This window comes from Pipra filicauda, unplaced genomic scaffold (genome assembly GCF_003945595.2).
Source record: "Pipra filicauda isolate LSUMZ 115617 unplaced genomic scaffold, ASM394559v2 scaffold193_size2426894_pilon, whole genome shotgun sequence".
NCBI lineage: Eukaryota > Metazoa > Chordata > Aves > Passeriformes > Pipridae > Pipra > Pipra filicauda.
Window position 1 is genome coordinate 336,284 of NW_024104302.1, and position 19,878 is coordinate 356,161.

General features: G+C 44.1%; 1 protein-coding gene across 3 annotated transcripts in view; it reads right to left on the bottom strand.

The window, feature by feature from the left end:
• Positions 1-19,878, bottom strand: part of MAP3K3 (mitogen-activated protein kinase kinase kinase 3) — a 41,044-nt gene that overhangs the window by 12,480 nt on the left and 8,686 nt on the right. For 2 of the 3 annotated variants that reach the window (XM_039380355.1, XM_027747240.2), the window contains exons 4-12: positions 17,646-17,686; positions 13,405-13,504; positions 12,177-12,290; positions 9,113-9,233; positions 4,975-5,108; positions 4,054-4,127; positions 2,416-2,483; positions 2,140-2,232; positions 1,108-1,299 (exon numbers count right to left, since the gene is read on the bottom strand). In XM_039380355.1, coding sequence (XP_039236289.1) covers positions 1,108-1,299; positions 2,140-2,232; positions 2,416-2,483; positions 4,054-4,127; positions 4,975-5,108; positions 9,113-9,233; positions 12,177-12,290; positions 13,405-13,504; positions 17,646-17,686 — 937 coding nt within the window. The remainder of the gene's footprint in view (positions 1-1,107; positions 1,300-2,139; positions 2,233-2,415; positions 2,484-4,053; positions 4,128-4,974; positions 5,109-9,112; positions 9,234-12,176; positions 12,291-13,404; positions 13,505-17,645; positions 17,687-19,878) is intronic. The other variant, XM_027747248.2, reaches the window with a different exon arrangement.

Sequence of the window (19,878 nt, forward strand, 5' to 3'; positions counted from 1 at the left end):
GACAGGAACCAGCCATCTGGACAGTGTGAAAATGTAGAAGAGCTGAGAGATTAGCTTTGCCATGTCTAATTTAATCAGATTTACTGCCAGTCAGTATTTTAGTGTTGCAAGCTTACTCTTCATTTTGATCCCTAAATTACTGTATGGGATATCTGAAGTTCATCAGTAATGACTTATGTTTCATTTCTTTTTTTATAATAGCAAGTTGTCCAAAAAACCAACTCAGGGATTCTATTACAACAGAAGTAAATCTTCCTACTTAAGAGCAAGTGAAATATATACAGCTCTCAACTGGTAAAAGAACTGTAACCCATAAACCTGACTACAAATGTTAATGTATCAAGAAAATAAACAAGCCTGTCTGACTGTTTTAAGAGCCCTGAAAAGATTCAATGAAGTTTTTTTTTTTTTACTTCTTAGCTGAATTTCTGAGGCTTTCTAAAGGAAAAACCAGCTCACAGTGGATTAAAAAAAAAAGAGAGAAGAAAAAGAAGACGTGTCTTGTAGGTGAGACAAGCTGGCCTCAAAACACAGCCGGGTGATGATGTGGTTCCAATGGCTTGTTAAAACCAAGTTATATGTTGGGTCTGGAGCTCCCAGCTGGGGTCAGGGAGTGAATCATAGAATCATAGAATAGATTGGGTTGGAAAAGACCTCCAAGATCATCAAGTCCAACCCCTGATCCAACTCCAATTACTATATCATGGCACTAAGGGCCACGTCCAATCTCTTTTTAAAAACCTCCAGGGATGGTGAATCCACCACCCCTCTGGGTAGGCCGTTCCAATGCCTGATAACCCTCTCTGTAAAGAATTTCTTCCTAACATCTAACCTAAACCTCCCCTGGCAGAGCCTGAGCCCATGTCCCCTTGTCCTATTGTTGGTTGCCTGGGAGAAGAGACCAACCCCCACCTGGCTATAACCTCCCTTCAGGTAGTTGAAGAGAGTGATGAGGTCGCCTCTAAGCCTTCTCTTCTCCAGACCAAACAACCCCAGCTCCCTCAGCCTCTCCCCATAGGACTTGTGCTCAAGTCCCTTCACCAGCCTCGTTGCTCTTCTCTGGACCCGCTCCAGCACCTCAATATCCTTCCTGAAAACAGTGCTCACATTTGGTGGGGATGTTCCTCTCCTGCACGCCCAGGGCGTTCTCGCTGTCGGCGCTGCGCAGGCGGCCCCGCGGGTCCAGGTACTGCAGGGCCAGGCCCAGGTTCTCCCCGTTGGTGCTCAGGGAACGACTGGAAGGGACCAAGGTGAAAAGATTCCCCTGGTGACGCCGTATCCTGGGAAACGTCCTCCGGCCTGGGGGGAGGGAATGGGAAAAATTTTAAATCAATGCTTGCAAGTGGAAGGTGATGGAGAAGAAGGGAGAGAAAAACCATGTTCTGCTCTGTTCCCACGGAGCAGAAGCTGCTGCCAAACAGACGAGATGCAAAAATATAACAGTTCAGGGCTGGTGCTGCCTGAGTTCAGTACAGCTCTGGATCACTCCCAGAGCAGAAGGCAGAGAAGACTTTGTAATGCCCTCAAGTGCTGTGGTGCAAGATCTAAACTTGCCTCCCAAACCAAAAATCTGGTTTACGGGCTACCACACAAGCTCTGAGGCTGGTTAACGACGCCTCCCAGGATGACTTTCTAGATAACGTGCCTGGACTTGGAAATAAAAACCATGAACAAAGATTATGGTGACTTGCACCTCATGAAATTTTGAGCGGTTAATTTGCATAAGGCCATGTGACGAGATGTAAGTCTTTAAGTCCCTGCTACATTTAAAAGACCCAGAAACAAGTCTGCATTGTGAATTAGCAAAGCATAATGAATCCCTGAGGTAGGAACCCGCTATATATGGCCAAGGCTAACAACTCTGTCCACTGCCCAAGCCCAGCAGTCCCTGATCAGCCTGGATATTCCCAGAAAGCACAAAGTAAACAAAGAATTACAAAGTAAACCAAGAATTACAAACAACCATAGAGTGTTTCCATGAAAACGAGGCATCACGCACAGTACCATCAACTCCAGCACTCACTGCAAGGCCCAGGGCACTTCCAGGCTCTTCAGCTGGGAATTACACTCATTCCTGGAGGTTGCCATTGCTTCACCTTGTTTTTCCAGCCTGGAATGAAAGGTCCTAGAACAACTCACCATCGTTGTAGTCCTTGTGCTGCATGGAGACGTTGTAGCGCCGAGGGTAAGTCCCACCTTTCCCTGCTTTGTCGTAGATCTGATTCTCCCGGTCTGGAGGGAGATGCAAAGACAGGAGTGAGGCCTCCTTCAAAAAGTGTAACTTATAATGACAAAACTTCCCTGTAGCAGCAGGGTTTTAGGAAGAGGTAACAAATAACTTCATAGCTTTTCAGTCAACACATCCCCAGTTGTTCTATTCGTACAATGCCAGCAACCTTTGCAGCAGTGACATACCTGAGAACTCCTGTCTATTATCAGGGAAGCTTTGTGCCCTTGACATCCGTGACTTCCGAAAAGAAGGACTAGTAAAGAAAGAAGGCAAGAATAAGTTTTGCTGCCCACCAGAGCAAAACCTACACGGGCTTTAAAAATACCAGTGATTACATTTTGCAGATTGGAAATGGTGACTCTCAAATCCACGTCCCTGCAATGATTTTATGCTCCATCTGCAAAGCTAAAGCCAGGCTAAGCCCCAGCTAACCAGACTGTTTCCCAGTGTGGGCTGTCAGCTTTTCTGTTCACTTTGAGCCATTTATTCAGTGTTTCCCCAGCCTGTGGTATAAGATTCAGTGACTCCTTCAGACATGGGAAGTGGAAGGCTAAAACCAAGGCTGAGAGGAAGAGCAGAACAGAGCAGCACTTGCAGCACACTGTTTACAGGGCAGCAGAGATTTACCACGAGGGACAAGAGTTCCTCTCATGAAAACTTGGGTGCACTTTCCTCTCTCCAGCAGCACAAGAGCCTGAACACCAACACTGCTTCCAACCCCTGTGTCTCTCCCCAGTAAGCAGTGCTCCTCCAGCAAGCCTAAGTAAGGCCCCTTGCTTGGCACAAGGTCTTTCACACCTCAAGAGATTACACAAACTCAACCTGTGCCAAAGCCATGCTACTGGCACTTGTTTTGTTAACCAGTGTAAATGGCACGGCCTCACAGAGCTTTCAGACTCCCAAACGAGACTCCTTCCCCACTGCACAAACAACAGCTTTCCCAGATGATGCCACTCCAGCAACAAATCACCAGGAAAGCTTTTTATTGCTTCCCCTTCTTCACTTAAGGCAGAGAAAGGGGAGAGGAGGACAGGTAACAAATCAGCAATGTCCTCTCAACAAATGAATCCATGCACACACCCAGTTAACTGCAAGTGTTTCCTTGTGACTCCATAAACTGGAGGAAGTGAATGGTTTCAAATCCAAACCTCAAGTGCTTGACATAAAAGCACACACTACCTACAGGAATCAGCTTGGAGGAATCCTAAAAACGTGCTGAAGCCCAGTATTACAGGTGCTGGGAAGCCACAGTTGCTATTCAAGTTAATAGAACCTCTGGCTGCCCATCAGCACCTCAAGCAACACCAACAGCAAAAAAAAAAAGGAAGAAAAAGACCCAGAGCATCAACCTATGACAAACTCTTCTTCAAAGAAAGAGCCTCCCTATTTACCTCTGGAATTAATTTTGTATCTTGCAGGACATAGCAATCTAGTGCAATGATCTATTTCTGTAACCTTAGAATAGTTTGGGGTATTTTTTTGTCATTTTATTTTTTAAGTGAACAAGTAAAGCCTTGTCTAGAAGAGGTTTAAATCCCCTGCAGCCAGATGTTCTCAGAGCGTTGGCTCCACACAGACTGCTCACTTTAGAACTCTGTATTTAAAACCTAAAGCCACTGAAGCACCAGTTTTGTTGGTCTATGGTTTTGCCAGAAAATAAAACAGCCTTAAGACACAGTTAATTCTCTTTAAGAAATATACTGGGATATAGGTAGGAAATAAGTTCTTCTTTCTCTCCAAGAAAATTTATGAGATGGAAAACAGACTTTTGCCTGGCATTTCAATCTGAGCACACACATTCCTACCAGTTTGTACATTTGTACCTGTCTGCTGACCTGTCCAAGGACTGGCAGCTTCCTGACACCGAGTTTTCAGCACTGCTTAGAGGGTCCAGCATCTGCAACACAGAAGAAATCACAAGACAACATCAGTGCAGCCCAGTGCTCAGGAGAGGTTCAGAGCAAGAGGATCAGAGCCCACTACTGCTTGTCTGGAGGAAGTCCAGCTCAGGAAGGGAGTCTAAGCCTTTTTTAAATGCACATTTTTCCCTTATCTCCCACAGAAATTGAGTTCATATCAAATCTGAGACACTGCTTTAGGTGTTGGAGGGACTCTGCTGTGGAAAATGGAAGTTTCAGTCAGCCTTGTGCTGCATTTTGATCCCAACTGCCTCCAGGAACAGTCTCTGCTGGTGCTGCTGCATTGCTGCCTCCACCTGCAAGTCGCCCTTTGGCCTCACTTCCTACTTTTTTGAATGGAGAGCAGAGTTTCAGAAGCAAGAGGGTCACCCAAACCTGGCACTAGGAAACCTGAGCACACATGTGTGACAGCCCCAAAACTGCTCAGTCAGTGGAGAGGCAATGCCCAGCACACACAGCAACTGCTTCTGGCAACCCAAAGGCTTTGAACTTACACAGCTGCAACTGGAAGCAGTTTAAATGCACAAAGCAGCACTTTTAGAATCCCAGAATGGTTTGGGTTGGAAAGGACCTCAGAGATCACTCACTTCCACCCCCTGCCATGGGCAGGGACACCTTCCACTAGATCAGGTTGCTCAGAGCTCCATCCAACCTGGATTTGAACGCTTCCAGGGATGGGGCATCCACAACCTTCTGGGCAATTTGTTCCAGCATCCTCATGGTGCTCATGCAACCACAGCTGAGAGTGAAAAGGAGGGCCCAGATCCCAGCAGAGTTCCTGGACAAGCTGGACGTGCTTTTTCCCGCCCTCCTGCTCATACTCACACACTGTTCATTGGTTTCTGGGATGAATTCCCCCTCGCTGTTGATGCTGGTGTAGGATCCCTGGCGGGCGATGCGCTGCTGCCGCTCCGGAACGTACCCCGGAGGGGGGGAACTCCTCCCTGTGTTCTGGGAGCCTGGGCCAGGGAGAAGGACATGCCTTAGATTTATGCTCCTGGAATGAGACTGCACGTGCATGGACACAAAATCTAAGTATCTCCTCTAACACCAGGCCTCCACCTCCATGAGCACAGCAGCTCTGGAGTGATCCTGACAGCCTGGACAGACATGGAACCAGGAGGGGTCATGTCAAAAACCAAACTGTTTGATGAGCACCTGTAGTGACATTTTAGACACCACATGGTTACTGGTGAAGCTCCTAACACAGCTTCTGCTCTTCCCAACCTCTCCTGCTCGACTTTCTGAGCATAATTTCAGTACCTCAGGGAAGGCAGAGGATTCCAGGAATCCCTGGCTTTTGAGCATGAACCTCATTGCCAACCTCCACTAAACAAAGCACTTGTCAGGGCAACCCATCTTCTGTCTTTATTCTAAGTTTGCATCAGTTAGTACAATTTATCCTGAGTGACAGCACATTCCTGCTAGTCAGCATCAGCTGAGCAAGTTACAGTGACACTGAGCAATTCCAGTGTCACATGGGAGCACTGTCACCTTTGGAAATAACCCCAACATTTCTGGTTTGCTGCGTGAAAAATCAAACTGTGTGGTCAGTTTGGGCAAAACCACATGGAGGTCAACTCTGCAATTCCTGTTAATTGGATAACAGGATGGACAGAGAGTGTGTTTAGGGGCCAAAGGATGAGAAAAATAGTTTAATCATCTATTAATGGCACTACCTAAAGTGTTTCTGTTGTGCTACCTACTGAGAGAAACTTTAGCCTTAGGATTTATTTTTCCTTGTAGATCTCAAAGAAGATGAAACTTTAGACACAGGAAGAAACAAACCCCCTTTTTTGCAGTGACTTATCCACCTGCAGCTCCCACTGTGAGCTCCTGGAACTGCTGTGGTCCAGTCAATCTACTTGAGGTCACCCATGAAGTCAGGAAGAGCAGCTGAGGATCAGCTCTCAAGCTGTGCTTTTTACAACACTGTCTTTAATTAACTGTGTGTACTCAGGTGCTGTGAAAGATGGGTAAAGATCAGCAAATATTCTCCCAAGGAAAATATTTTCTACTGAAGTTGTTGTAATAAAGAGTGAAGGCAAACGCTGGCAGAAGAGAACTGGAAAGCAGAGCACACACTTTTCAGAGGGCTGAAAAGCAGAGCACACACCTTTGAAAGGGATGAAAAGCAGAGCACACACCTTTGAGAGGGCTGAAAAGCAGAAAACACACATTTGAAAGGGCTGAAAAGCAGAGAACACAATTTTGAGAGGGCTGAAAAGCAGAGAACACCTTTGAGAGGGCTGAAAAGCAGAGAACACCTTTGAGAGGGCTGAAAAGCACCTCTGAGAGGGATAAAAAGCAGAGAACACCTTTGAGAGGGCTGCACAAAGAAAAACAATGCTGGCATGACTTAGGAGTGCATGGAGGGTGAACCATGTGAAAAAAAGGGATTAACAGAATCATGGAACCATTAAGGTTGGAGAAGACCTCTGAGACCACCCGAGATCACCGAGTCCCCAAGGTGCTGCTCAGAGCTTTTTCTGCTGCTCAGAGCATTTTCCCAGCAGCTCCATGGGGCTCCCGTGAGGTTCAGAGCCCAGTGGTGTGGAGACAAACCCGGGAGCTGCCGTGGGGCTGCCCCGAGGCCCGGGAGCACTTTCACTCCTTCCGACACGATCCAGGGCTGGCCCAGAGCGAGCCCAGGCCCTGCTGGCACCGGCCCAGCCGCTGTTGTGGAAAGGCCCCCAGCCCTGGGCAGGAAAAGGAAGTCGGCACTAAATCCATGTATATCAAAGGAAGTGAGTGGAAAAAACACAAGTGCTGCCAGAATGCTTAGCAACTTTTTTTTTTTTTTCCCCCCCTCCTCTTTTAAATAAAAGTTATCTTTACTTCCAAACCTCTGAACTGGTGACAGCAGGCTCGAGGCCCGTCCACTCAGGAGGACAGGAACTACATGGATCTCTGCAAAAAGCTTTTGTTGAGCACTGCTTTGGACTTTCATTGCATCATGTGGTGAGATTAGGAGAGTTTCTATGCCTGAAACACCGGGAAACAGAGCCCATTCCTTTTCCAAATCAAAGATGGGGAAAGAGAAGTAAGAAGAAATCGATGCAAGACTGAGCTGTTGCCAAATTCCCAGTAGACCTCTGACAGAACTGGAACTCTTCATAAGGAACAGTCTGGTACTTTGACATGTTCAGAAAACAAAACTAATGGTTTCTTGAGTGATGAATGACAGAGAGCATCCACAAGCTGGGATGAGAGGAGAGAGTCTGTACAACCGGGACACAGAAGGGGCCCCTTGTTACTACACAGTTTACCCATGACAGACACTCACTGGAGTCTGTTGGCTTTGGCACCATTATCTGGATACCTCAGAATGCCAGTAAAGGAGAAATATATATATATATTAATTGTTTTTGGCATTGAAATTGTCTGTGAAAAAAGAAACGTGGTGTTCAGACGTGCATGGACATCACTGCCTTCTTCACAGGACCAAGGAATGTTGCTCTTTTTTATGCACATTAACTTCAAACCAGGAAGGATGGGAAAACTCTTTTTGTCCTCGTTTCAGCCACGTACTTCACAAGCTTTCAGCACTTCTTTGTTTGTTTGCTGCTTCAGAAAAGCAAACTGTACAAAAGGGGATCAGCAGACTCCTGACAGGACACAGGCAGGTTTGTTAGACAAGCTGCACACTGAGAACTACTGGTCTAGTTCTCAAGTCCTTCCCTCTGAGCTCACTCTCCCAGTCACCTCTGGTCACAACAGAGTGGATCTGACTCTGGTTTAAACCCCCCCAACATGGAGACTGTTCTAGTTTAATCAGGTTTATTACTTTACACTTACATTGCATTGCAAATACTGATCTAAAACCCTGTAATAATTATGGCTAAAGTTTACAGAGTTAATAAAACTGAAGCAGTCCTTTGCCATGGAGAAGAACTAGCCAATAAAACAAGTCTGCCATTCCCAGCTCCTGATATTCCCATCGTGACTTGCATCACCTGTCCTCTGAAGCATTAGATATGACAAGCCCCAAAATAGCTGTTGGAACAAACAGAATCATCCTCTGCTTCTCTTTCCAGCAAAATTTACCTTTTCTCACTTGTAAAGCAGCAGCAACTTACACAGAACACCATCTTCATGCTCTCTCACCTTCCTCCTGCTCCTTCACTGCTCACTGGCCTTCACACCAAGGAGTGAAATCCTAAATCACAGACTTTTCTTTTTTTGGACCCATGTATCTTTGAAGCTGTTTCAGATGTTTTAGTTTTTGATATAAAAAGTTAACAGTTTTGAGCATCCTTCAAACACAGGTTTGAATAGTGCTGCACAGTCATAAAGAGGGTTTCAACACAGAAATTGGGAAGAATCAGACAAATCTACCAGAGACAGAAGTAAAAATTACAGGAGTCTTACATGGACCTTTCCACTAAACAGCAGTTCACTCAGCTAAGAGAAACCCAAGGGAAATGAGACAAAGGTACATAATACTCTGACTTTTCTTACTATCTTTTGTGTACCTCTGCTGTTCACCTTGTGCCCTACCCATCTGGTAATTCCAGGAGTGAAAGGTTAGGGAATTCAGTATGTAGGACACTGGTTGGACATGCAGTAGTAATTCCTTGATTCCAAGTAAAATGCTTGATTACAGGAGTCAGGAGAGATTCCAAAGCCCAACATAAAAAACCCTCATATCAAGGTTTCACGAACTGAAATTGCCAACGTAAATAAAAACCTTCATGGACTCACATCAGCTTTCCAAATTTCTAACCACAATGGATCTGGCTTTAGGACACCCCCTTTAGCAGCTCCTCAGCTCTTCAACAACTTAGTAAGGAACTGAAACATTCTACTGTAAACATACGAAGAGCTTTTGAAAATGAACTGCCCTGTCCTAGAATAACCTTTCGATTTCTCCCAGCTCTCATAAATGCCATACCATAAACATTAGTGCCCAAATGACACATTTCACCAAACAAAACCATGCAGAAGTGGCAAAAATACTCACTGACAGACAGATGCCTACTTCTGGGTTCTGGCTGCTGGTAGGGTGTGCTCACATCCCCCACAGACTGGGAAGTTTTAATCCTGACTTGTTTGGGCAGTCCAGAATGGGGTGAAGAACTGGTCTGTTGGGTAAAATGAAAAGAATAAAATAAAATGAGACTGAGGAGCTCAAGCAGCCTGGCCACAGTCCCAAAAATATCATTATGTTTAGCAGTAAGAAAGAAGCTGAGCAAAAGTTCTAGAGCCTGAAATCTTATTAACTGCAGAAAACACAAAGGCAGCCAAAGAGCAAGGTTTATAATTCTGGTGTAACAGAGGAGTCCAACAACTAGAGCAAGGCACTGTCCAGCCTCAAGGGTAGGATTTGGAAGTCTCAGTGTCTGCCTGCCATTAACAGGTACCTGTGGGACACACAGAGGGTTCATATCACCCCCAGACACCAGAAGAACCTACAATTTCCATCAGCCACCCTTGCCAGCAGAGAGAAATTCTGAATCTTGCACTCTTTTAGAAGCAACCTGACTCCCCACAACCTTCACAATTCAGACCATCTAAGTGATAATAAATTCGGGAGACTTGAGAAAACCAAGAGTTTGGAGGTGCCAAGATGAATTTATTCATCTTTCCATGAAATTCCATAGATACTATCTAATTAATGATCATTTTTTCACAGTGCCTTCATCTCATTCAAAGTAGGAAGAGGAATGAGACACATCAAACCTCCCCCAGCCAAGGAGATCCTGTGTCAAAGCAGGGGCTCAATACCTGGAGACACTTTCAATTTTAATCTTGACCCAACACACCTAGTTTTAGAAAAGGATATAATATTCCCTTCCTCTAGTGTTCCAGAATTCATCTTCCCTTATTTAATTGAGATGAACAGAACCAAAGACACCCCGAGGAAATTAATTCTGGCCTGTGAAAATTATTTGAACATGACTTGGTCAAACAAGGTGTGAGGTCATACAATCCAAAATTAAAGTACTGAATAGCTGCTCATTTAATAAGGACATCCACTTGCATGGAGCAAGGATTTAAATCACATAAACTCCACCATGAATAGGTTCATGGGAGCTGAATAAAGGGTGCAGAGGTCACCCCACTGATGTGGACAGTTTGGCTTTAGGTGTTAAATTTTTCCAGTTTTCCCCATTACATTCCAAACAGAAGGAAAGGACTGACAACAGGAGTGAGCTGCTTGATGAAAAAAAGCACAAATGAGCCACAGAAAGAGGCACAAGAAAATTAATCTGCATGCTGCTGACAAACAGCACAGCTCTTGGTACCAGTGACACAGCTACTGCTGTAAAGTTAATTTGCTTTCTGGACATATTTGTGCCAAAGTCACGGCGTTACCTTTCCATCCCCAGAAAAAGAAAAGAGCACAACCAAAACAAAATCTGCATCCTGTACTTCAGGAAAAATAATGCTTCCCGCTCCCTCAGTGGGATGAGATCATGCAGCCAAGAAACCTCCTCCAGCCTTGTGGGCTCTATCCCACGTAGGGCTCTCCTGTCAGGCAACTCTGAGCTGCAGAGGAAGTCAGAGGAGAGGGGGGGGAAACAGTGGCACTTACTGAAAGCTTTGCTTTTTGTTTCTGCTTTGAGCAAAAGAGGAAAAAACAGCTAATAAAAGGACAACACCACAGGAGTGGCTGCTGGCTGGTGTAGGATGGGATTTTCTAAGTGGGTTATGCAAAGGTAGGTGGTATCATTTAACAGCTGGTTTGCAGCCTCAAGGCACTGATAGAGGGCTGGAAAAGAGGATTGTTTGACTGTGTTATACCAAAAGCTGAGGCCACCTTTTACAGGCTGTTTCCTGACACCACAGAACGAAGTCTGACTCCACCAGGTCAGATCAAAGGCCTTCTTGCCAAGTATTGTCTTCAGAACAGGCAGCAATAAATGCTCAGGGAAAGGGCACAGGACAAGGAACAGCATCATCCCCTCCTACACCTTCCCAGCTTTTGGCACCCAGTCCTTTGGGAAAGGGCTGTTAACACTCCTGAAGGTCTCTGTATTTCCATTAACATGGATTATCAAATTAAAAAATAGTGGGAAGTGTATTTAAGTCCTCCTGACAGTTCCAAGAATTATAGGTGTGATTATTTCAAGTCAGAGCTCCCTGCAGAACTTGAACAGGGATGAACATCTGAGATCGACAAGCTGTTCCCAACAGAGCAGCTTTTTGTGTCACACTCTTCAGAGAATTTGGTAATTTGCAAATCAAATATCTAAGCTATCAAGGTTTTTTGGCTTGAAAAGCTGCATGACCTTAATTCTGAAAAAGAAAAAATGAGATATTAGATGAGGGAACCGTTTTCCAGTCCCAGATCAGGAACAAGGAAAACTTCAGACTCTTTTTGCACTCCTCATCTTGCAGATAAATTCACTGTCCAAAATGGGCATCTTTTGGAGCTTGGTTTAAAGATTTACTTCTCATGGTACAATCTTTTCTGCTGAAAAAAAGCAAACTACGTTGACACTCACTGCCACAGCCACCTGTGGTACAGGAGAGTGAACCAAGACAATCAAACTCATCTTGGGTGTGAATACATCATTATTAGCTAAAGGCAACTTAGTTTCCATAGAGGAAGGCTGGATTTAAAGCATTAGGCTGCAGAGCTGAAAAATCCCCGGGAGCTGCCCCAGGCTTCTCACCTAGGGAAGAAGTGTTAAAGGCTTGTCTTCAAGGACAACCTGTGCTCTGAAAGGCAAAATAATTACACACACTTTCAACACTGTGCTCTTAATCAAAGGTAAAAGATTTCTCTGCAAACCAAACTCTTTCAGTGTTTTCTGAATACAGGTACTTGCTATAAAATGGCTTTCACGTAACAGCTTAAAAAGCTGCAATGTTTTTAGTCCCTGAACAGCTGCTGAAGTCAGGAAGGAGAAAACCAACAAAAAGATACCTATAATAGCTGAGCCAAAGCAAAGAGGATAAACACATGCATTTGTGTCTGTGAAGAGTGATTTTGCTAATCCCTGTTACTGCCATTGTGTTTCAGAGAGTTAAGGGTAAAAAACCTTCATTTTGCTGCAGTCACAGAGGTTGGTACCTACATGGTTTCTGTCCTGGGACAGCAATAATATTCTAAGGCTTTTCACATTAGAGCTTCGGTCTAAGAGATCTACAGCTTTATCCAGGTCATCTTGGTTTTTCAGAGGGATAGAGAGCTGCAAAATAAAGAACAGGAAAAAATCATTAGAAAAGACAGAAAAAATAAGTCTATTTCCACAACAGGTGTTTCAACAAACAGAAAAATACCAGAATGTAAGACAGGACTCTGACTGCTCACAAATTTTCATTCCAATACTGTCTCACTGTCCCCTCTTTAATGAGGTTTTCCTCCCGTGCCAGAGAAATGGCTGACCCTGTGCAAATTTCTCTAAAGCAGCAGCCACAAAAATATTAATTGCTACCTGAATTTGCTGTTTGCAAAAAACAAGTCGGGGACTTGTCAGCCCCTGACTCCCTGAGGAGAACGTGGTCTCAGAGCACTTATGAATTCAGACCTACTGATCAAGTGAAAATTGGGTTTCAGAGAGAAAGAAGAAGATAAAGACTTTGAAAGGGGGAATCAAATTAGAATTTAAAACTTGCTAATAAGACCCCGTGAAATCAGGCTCAGACACCCTCTATTCTACAGCCCACTCACATCTCAAAATGGGAATGTTATTAACCCTGGAGAACTCTCATTTTTGTCCCACTCTCACTGGTGAATGGGGTTCTGCATCTCCCTCATTAGGGATGCAGTTCCAAACAGTGGGAGGGCGACACCATGACAATAAAAACAAGGAAAAACCAGTGTGTCCAGGGTGAGAAAGCCACTAAAATACTTTAGATTATTAACATGGACTACCCAGTTCCTGAGAGACAAATGCTGTTGCCCATGTCACTTTATTTCACTGCTGACAGTGCCCACAGTCCCCCCAAAGCCTCCTCTGTTCTTGGACTCCCCTTGTTCCCCGGGTAACAAGATCTCCCTGGATATATATCAGCCTGCAAGAGTTGCTTTCAACAATAAAATACTTCAAATACCTTTTTTACTTCCCCAAGAGAGTCTCCCAACCACCACCAGTGCAAGGCAGCAAGATGCTGCTGTTTGTACAGCACACACAGCACCGTGAGGCTTTGTCAGGATCAGGGTGTTTGCCTTTGGACCAGGGATTCAACAGTGCTTTGCATTGAAGGAAGAACTGAAAATTAAATTTACGGGCACAGGATTTGTGAGGGGGAGATGTGGTGCAGAGAGTGTCTGCCATGCCCTGAGCACTGGGAGCTCTGTACCTCGTTGTTCATGTAGTGCAGGTCCAGGGGCTGCCCAAAGGCTGTTTTCACTTTCTGCTGCACGTCTTCGTAACGCACGGGCCGGACAAACGGGATGATCCTGGAATGAGAGAGAACCCCCGGCTGAAACCAGAAATACACTTGACAATGCAATCAAACCAGGTGGCTGAAGCCTTAAAAACACATTTGAATGCTCTCCTTTCATCCTCAAGCACGGAGTGAGCCTTTCAAATTTAAATTTACACGCGCTGTTTCAGTGAGGAATTATTGATCTCTGGCCCATTTCCAATGGTTTGTCAAAATGCAATATTCAGCTGCAGATTTTAAATAGAATCCCTTTGTCCCTGGGCAGAGAAGTATCCTTTGCTGAATCAGTGGCTTTCACAAAACAGGATACAAATGTCCCGTGCACCTTGGCTTAAAAAATACTGCCTTGGGCACAAAACACACTCAGGGAGAGTTAAATTAAAAGCTGCAGAGGCCAAAAGAATAAAAAATGTAAGTATCCGAGTACCTGAACTCAAAATTCACTCCCTAATAATCTCCAAAATGCATTTCATATTAAAAGTTTCAACAAATATTCCCACAGCAAAGTAAGTTCTGAACTCCTGAGGGAAGACAACAGCAGGTGGACACAAAGGAACCTGAAAACCCTCTTTCCCAAAGGTGGTCTGTGCCCTTAGCTCCATGTCTGTCCCCTGCATGCTCAGGTCAGACATCTCCAAACATCTGAATCATGGACTCACTACGCTGGCTTTCCAGTTTTCCATCAAATAATGGAATGGTTTGGGTTGGAAGGAACCTTAAAGATCATCTTGTTCCAAACCTGTGCAACACAGCAGGGTTTTTTCTCCAGAGCTGAGGCCAAATCTAACTGTGCAAATGTTTGTCACACATGGTTTGCTTTATTTAAAAAAAATTGCTTTATTTTTTCATTAAAGAGGCCCAAATAGACCAAAACTTAAATATAGCTTCAGCTGTAATAGCAGTGTCACAGCTGACTTGCAACAATCGAGAATATTTTTATAAGTCAGAAGATTCACGTTACACTGATCAGTCTCACACTCTCCTGCTTCCTCCCTCCTATTTTTTTATCTTCAGGCACCTTCAGCAACTGACACACAAAATCTGCCCAGATTTAAATTATTCCACACAAAACCTGCACAGATGTAAATTATTCTGATCACTGTCCCTGGGCCCAGACCTTGTGACACACTAAACCCCAGCTCAAGCACTCAGCCATTCCCTCCCCAGGTGAATGGCAGGAGTTTTACACTCACAGACAACAACAGCCTTCAGGAATGCAAAATGTTACCCTGTGGAACCCTGTGGCACATAAAGGCTTTTCAGAAAATGACACTACACTTTGCTTTGGTTTTATTACTGTTTTGCCTGCCTTGGAATAGCAACTCTCAATGTTTCAGGCAGAGGAACAATATGAACTTCCAGGAAAGCATCTAAAACTCTTTTATTTTGCTGGGATGTTCTGCTGTAGGAAGTTACCAAGTATTCACAAAGTCTACCTTGACAGCCATGGAAAAGGATGATTTTCACCCTCTTCAGAATAATCTGGAGGATTCAAATGCAAGCTATAGTTTACAACCCACTGTTCTAAACAAACCAGGGCCACCCAGAGCAGTGGTGGAACCATCATCTCTGCAAGTGTTCAAAAAACATGTGGATGGGGCACTGGAGGACATGTTTTAGTGGTGACCACGGTGGTGGTGCTGGGTTGGACTTGAGGACCTTAAAGGTCTTTTCCAACCTGCACAATTCTGGGATTCTGTGCCACCTCCTGCTCAGAAAGCCACTCTTCACCTCTTTGCTGCACAGGCTTCTCACCTTCAGCTTCCATGAGACCTCACTGTGTCTACACTGCAAGTCAAGCCCTCCAGGGGCAGTCACAGGACAAGGGGGAATGGCTTTAAACTGACAGAGGGCAGGGTTAGATGGGCTATTGGGAAGAAATCCTTCCCTGGGAGGGTGGGCAGGCCCTGGCACAGGTTGCCCAGAGAAGCTGTGGCTGCCCCTGGATCCCTGGAAGTGTCCAAGGCCAGGATGGAGCAGCCTGGGATAGTGAGTGGCACCCCCAGCCATGGCAGGGAGGTTGGAACAAGATGATCCTTATGGTCCCTTCCAATCAAAGCCATCCTGGGTTCAAACCATCACTATGATTCTGTGATGAACCTGTGCTTTGGATAAAAGGCTTAACTTCCCATCCATCCATTCATCCATCCATCCATCCATGCATCCAGCTTCATCAGCCCTGGGTATCCTCTCATGAGATGCAGCTTTTGTTTTAAATAGCCCTTGTGTCAGTTGGATTCCTCAGCCCCTTCCCAGGAAAGGTTCATCTTGCTACCAGTCCTACAACATCCAGTTATTTGGAAATAATTGTGCTTGTTAAAAAGCAGCCCACAATAACATTTTCTACATATTCCTAAGAAACCCATCCACGAAATTATAGTACTCTGGCACCACACAAATGTAATTTAGCTCTCAGTGCCTTATAAAGGCTCCCATTCTACACTCAACACATTCAAAAGCAGAGCTGTTCTCAGGTGCCACAAATTCTATTAGTTTAAAAACTCTGTGCACTCCTCTAACACAAAATCCTGGACTGCAGGGTTTGAGGAGCCCATTCCTGCCTGACCACCTTAAATATTTGTGGTTAGATCTGGCAGCTGCTGTGAAGCCAAGCACACACACTCACATTCTGGTGCAGGCTCCCTGTCTGTAACTGCACACCGCGCTGGGAGCGGGGAATTCGCCTCAGTGAAACTGCATAATTAGACTAACACACAATCAACCTTTTCATTTTAATGTTACTTCAGGAAAAAAACCCTTTCTCCCCCCCTCCCCGAGCTCGGTGCCACCTGAAATGCACCCGGGTTGAAGACAGGCAAGATGAGAAGCTCGTGGGGACAGATTTTGCTGCTGAGTTCCCTCGTCCTGGCACGGTGTGACAAGGAACTGTGACATGGCACCCCCTGCCTCTGTTTTGCCCACACAAACCCCTGACACAGGAAGAAGATCTGGCTGACAAAGGAGGCAGCAGACCCCAGTGATGATCACTTCTAAAATTTCTCCCCAAGCACCAAAAGTCAGGGTTGTTTTAGGGACAGAATTCGTCGCGTAGGATTTTAGCGAAAGCAACAGTTCAAGTTTTGGGGAAGATCACAAATTATTCTCCACTGCCTGCTTTGCCAACAAAGAATGCTTCTGCTTTCCTGATAAAAATCCCCAAATTTGACAAAGGAGGATACTTGAGCAGGAGCTTCAGCACCTCAGCCATAACCTTTGCTAGGACCTGGTATGAGGATCCCTGCAGACAACTTGTGCTGTTGTACCATCAACATTAAATTTGCATTTTATCACGAAACCATGAACTACTTTATGTTGGAAGTAAATGGGAGAAACCAAAGGATTCCCATAGGATGGCTGTGAGGAGTAGCACATACATTCCTGCTTACAATCCAATTAATTTCCTCCAAAATAAGGGAACTGTAACCCATCATTAAGATCACTTTTTGCCCTCAGTGAGAGCAGACTCAAAGAGACCACAGGCAAGCTTGGAGCCTTCCTGTATGTCCACACACCACCACACAGCCATTAAATGTTTTGAGAGTTCCTCTCAATGCTATGGCAAGTAAGAGGCATTTTGAGACCTACTTTTAAATATCCAGGCAATTTTATCCATTGCAAACAATGCTGTAAAAACTGAAGCTGCTGTTTCAGTTGTTTCTGGGTTTTTCTTGTAAAAGAATGTCTCTCAAAAAAGGAAATAACAAAGAAACTTTTACACCAATGAAAAAAAATCTTCCCTTGCTGTATCTGTTGCTCAATCACAGCAGGACAGTGATAGCAACAGGGCATCAGGAAGTGAGAAACTAGAAAAGAATGACACTGATTTGATCAGCTTCATTTGGTTTTAGTTAAATAAAACAAAATGGGAACATGTATGAAGCGAGACTTTCAGGCTGAATTTATTTCAGGCTGGACAGCTTTTTAATATCGCTGCAATTCACTTGCAAATAGATATTATGGAAATAAATCACTGTTTTATGACACGCCGGTCTCTAAAAATAACCAAGTTGTGTGTGACCTGTTTGTTACGGCCTTCCCTGTGTGATTTTCGTTCAGGAAAAAGAAAAGTGAAGCCAACAAAATATTTAACCTAAATTACTGATGACTGAACTATTCTCGTAAGCAAAGAACCGAAGCACTGAAGGCCAACTTACCGTCGCTCCCCGTTATGTTCAAACTTTATCCTGACATCATTCTGCAGGAGAAAGAACAAGAGGTGAGTTCACAATCACATTCTGCCACACAAATGCATCACAACAGGATTTTAATAGGATTTTAAGTTTCTTGATGGAAGCTAAGGTAGACTGTGGAAACAAGTGGCTGGTATGTTTTTCAGAGAAACTGCCGAAGGAGAAAGGCAAGGAAAGGGGTAAAAACTGAGCTGTAATTTTTGTTAACTGTCACTGAAACAGAGGATACTTTTAAGGAAAATTAAAATACCTTGAACACTGCATGGTAAAAATCTGAAATTGAGTCCTAACTGCTTATTAATCTTAACTGAAGTTAATTTTCTTTGAGCACTCAAAGCAAAGATGGAAGAGAGATACAGAGAATGTATACATTCTCTATTCTTATTCCTTCCTTTTATTCTTATTGTTTATTCTTATTCTGATTTCTATTTATTATTCTTATTCGTTATTCCTATGTGTTATTCTTCATTCTTAAGACATGGACTAAATCTCTGCTTTTGCAAAAATGCAGCCCCTGAAACTCCAACTAAGTCACAAACAGGCTGATTCTGTGTCACCTTCTAAAGCTCCTCACCTGTATCTGGGTGGTTCAAAGCACAGCCACACAACCTGTGCAGTCACTGCACACTCAGAAGATGCTCTGTGGCACAGAAGAGTCAACGTGCTGAACTTTCAACTCTGGACATCGAAGTTCAAATCCCAATTTAGGTCAGAAAGATAAAAATAAAAGGGAAAAAATCTGCTCCGATAAGACTCCATAATTTCTGCTGCACAATTTATGTGATTGGAATAGATTAAGCCATCTGTGAAAGCCTCAGACAATAGGCAATCATACATCTAGGAACTTCAAAAAAACGTGGCCAGGAAATGCTCTTTAGCTGGAGGAAGTTTCTGGCAGGCCCAGTGGTCAAGAATTCAGTTCAAAGGGATGGGATTCCTGCAGCATGGATCAGGGAAAACGAGCTCCCCAGTCCCAGCAACGACCCCCTGCAGGTGGGTACTTCACGTGTAACTTTAAAAGACAATTTTTTTAGATGTGGGAAGAGAAAGAGCTTACTCTAGAATGACTCCAAAATGAAACAAACTCATCTGGATTGAGCAGTAAAGGAAAAATGCAGCAAACAGCACAGGAACAGTATCCTATAAAAGATGCCCACCAGCCAACTCCTGATGAAACAGCTGTTCTTAGACATATTGGGTGGAGGAATGATCCCTTTGGGTCAGGATTTTCAAAGAAGTAAGTTTGTTTCTTAGACATACTGGATGGAGGAATGATCCCTTTCTATCAGGATTTCAGGGAAGTAAGGCTCTAGGTAAGTTTTTTTTTTAATGTTAGACTATTCTAAATAGCCCAGTCTAAGGGAGCTAAACAGGACTGTTTGGATGAAATGGAATTCAAGTCATTTTTCAGATTAAATTTCTGACCTCAAGACGTGGTTTAGGTCCTGGAACAGCCAAGTAACACAGCTCTCATTAATTAAAATTAGACAACACAAAAAAGATCTTCAGGGCTCTTTGGAGACCTTTCTTTAACTTGCTGGTACCTAAGCAAACCAAAATCACTTTCTCAACTCCGCTGCACACTTTAGAACCTGTAATTCCGAAGAAAGGGAAGGGGGATGGAATTTGGCATTTATCTCTTGCTGATTTTTCCATAAGGGATCAGACACTGGTCACTCATGTCTATTTTTTAAAGACCTAAGAAAAGGTGTTCAAAGTGATCTCAGTGTTCACACTCCAGAGAGAAACTCGAGGAGTTAAGCTTTCCAGTGCTTTCAGTTTCTCTTGAAAGCGGTGAGCCCATCAATTTTTAAAGTAAGTCATATAAACTCTCCTAAGAGCTGAGTAAAAAGGCAAATCCAAGTTTAGTGCCTCAGCGTTCCAGTATCATAAATCACGGTTACAGGTTTTGATTTCAGACATCCCTGAATTCCCGTTCAAAGCCATCCGGGGAGGATTTTTGTTCTGCTCCATCTACGGATTTGTCCAGCACATTCTAGGAAACCCCAGATCCAGCTGAACAAGTAGATTACGAGCAGGCAAAGCGTAAGGAAGACAGACATGAACTTTAAAGCCTGCTCCAAAAGGCTTAAAAGCCTGTAACAGGAATCAAACTGCAAAGAGTTATTTTACTGACACAGGCAACTTCTCCTGTTAATGTCAGTCTTACTGCCAGCAACTTGATCTAACCTTGTAA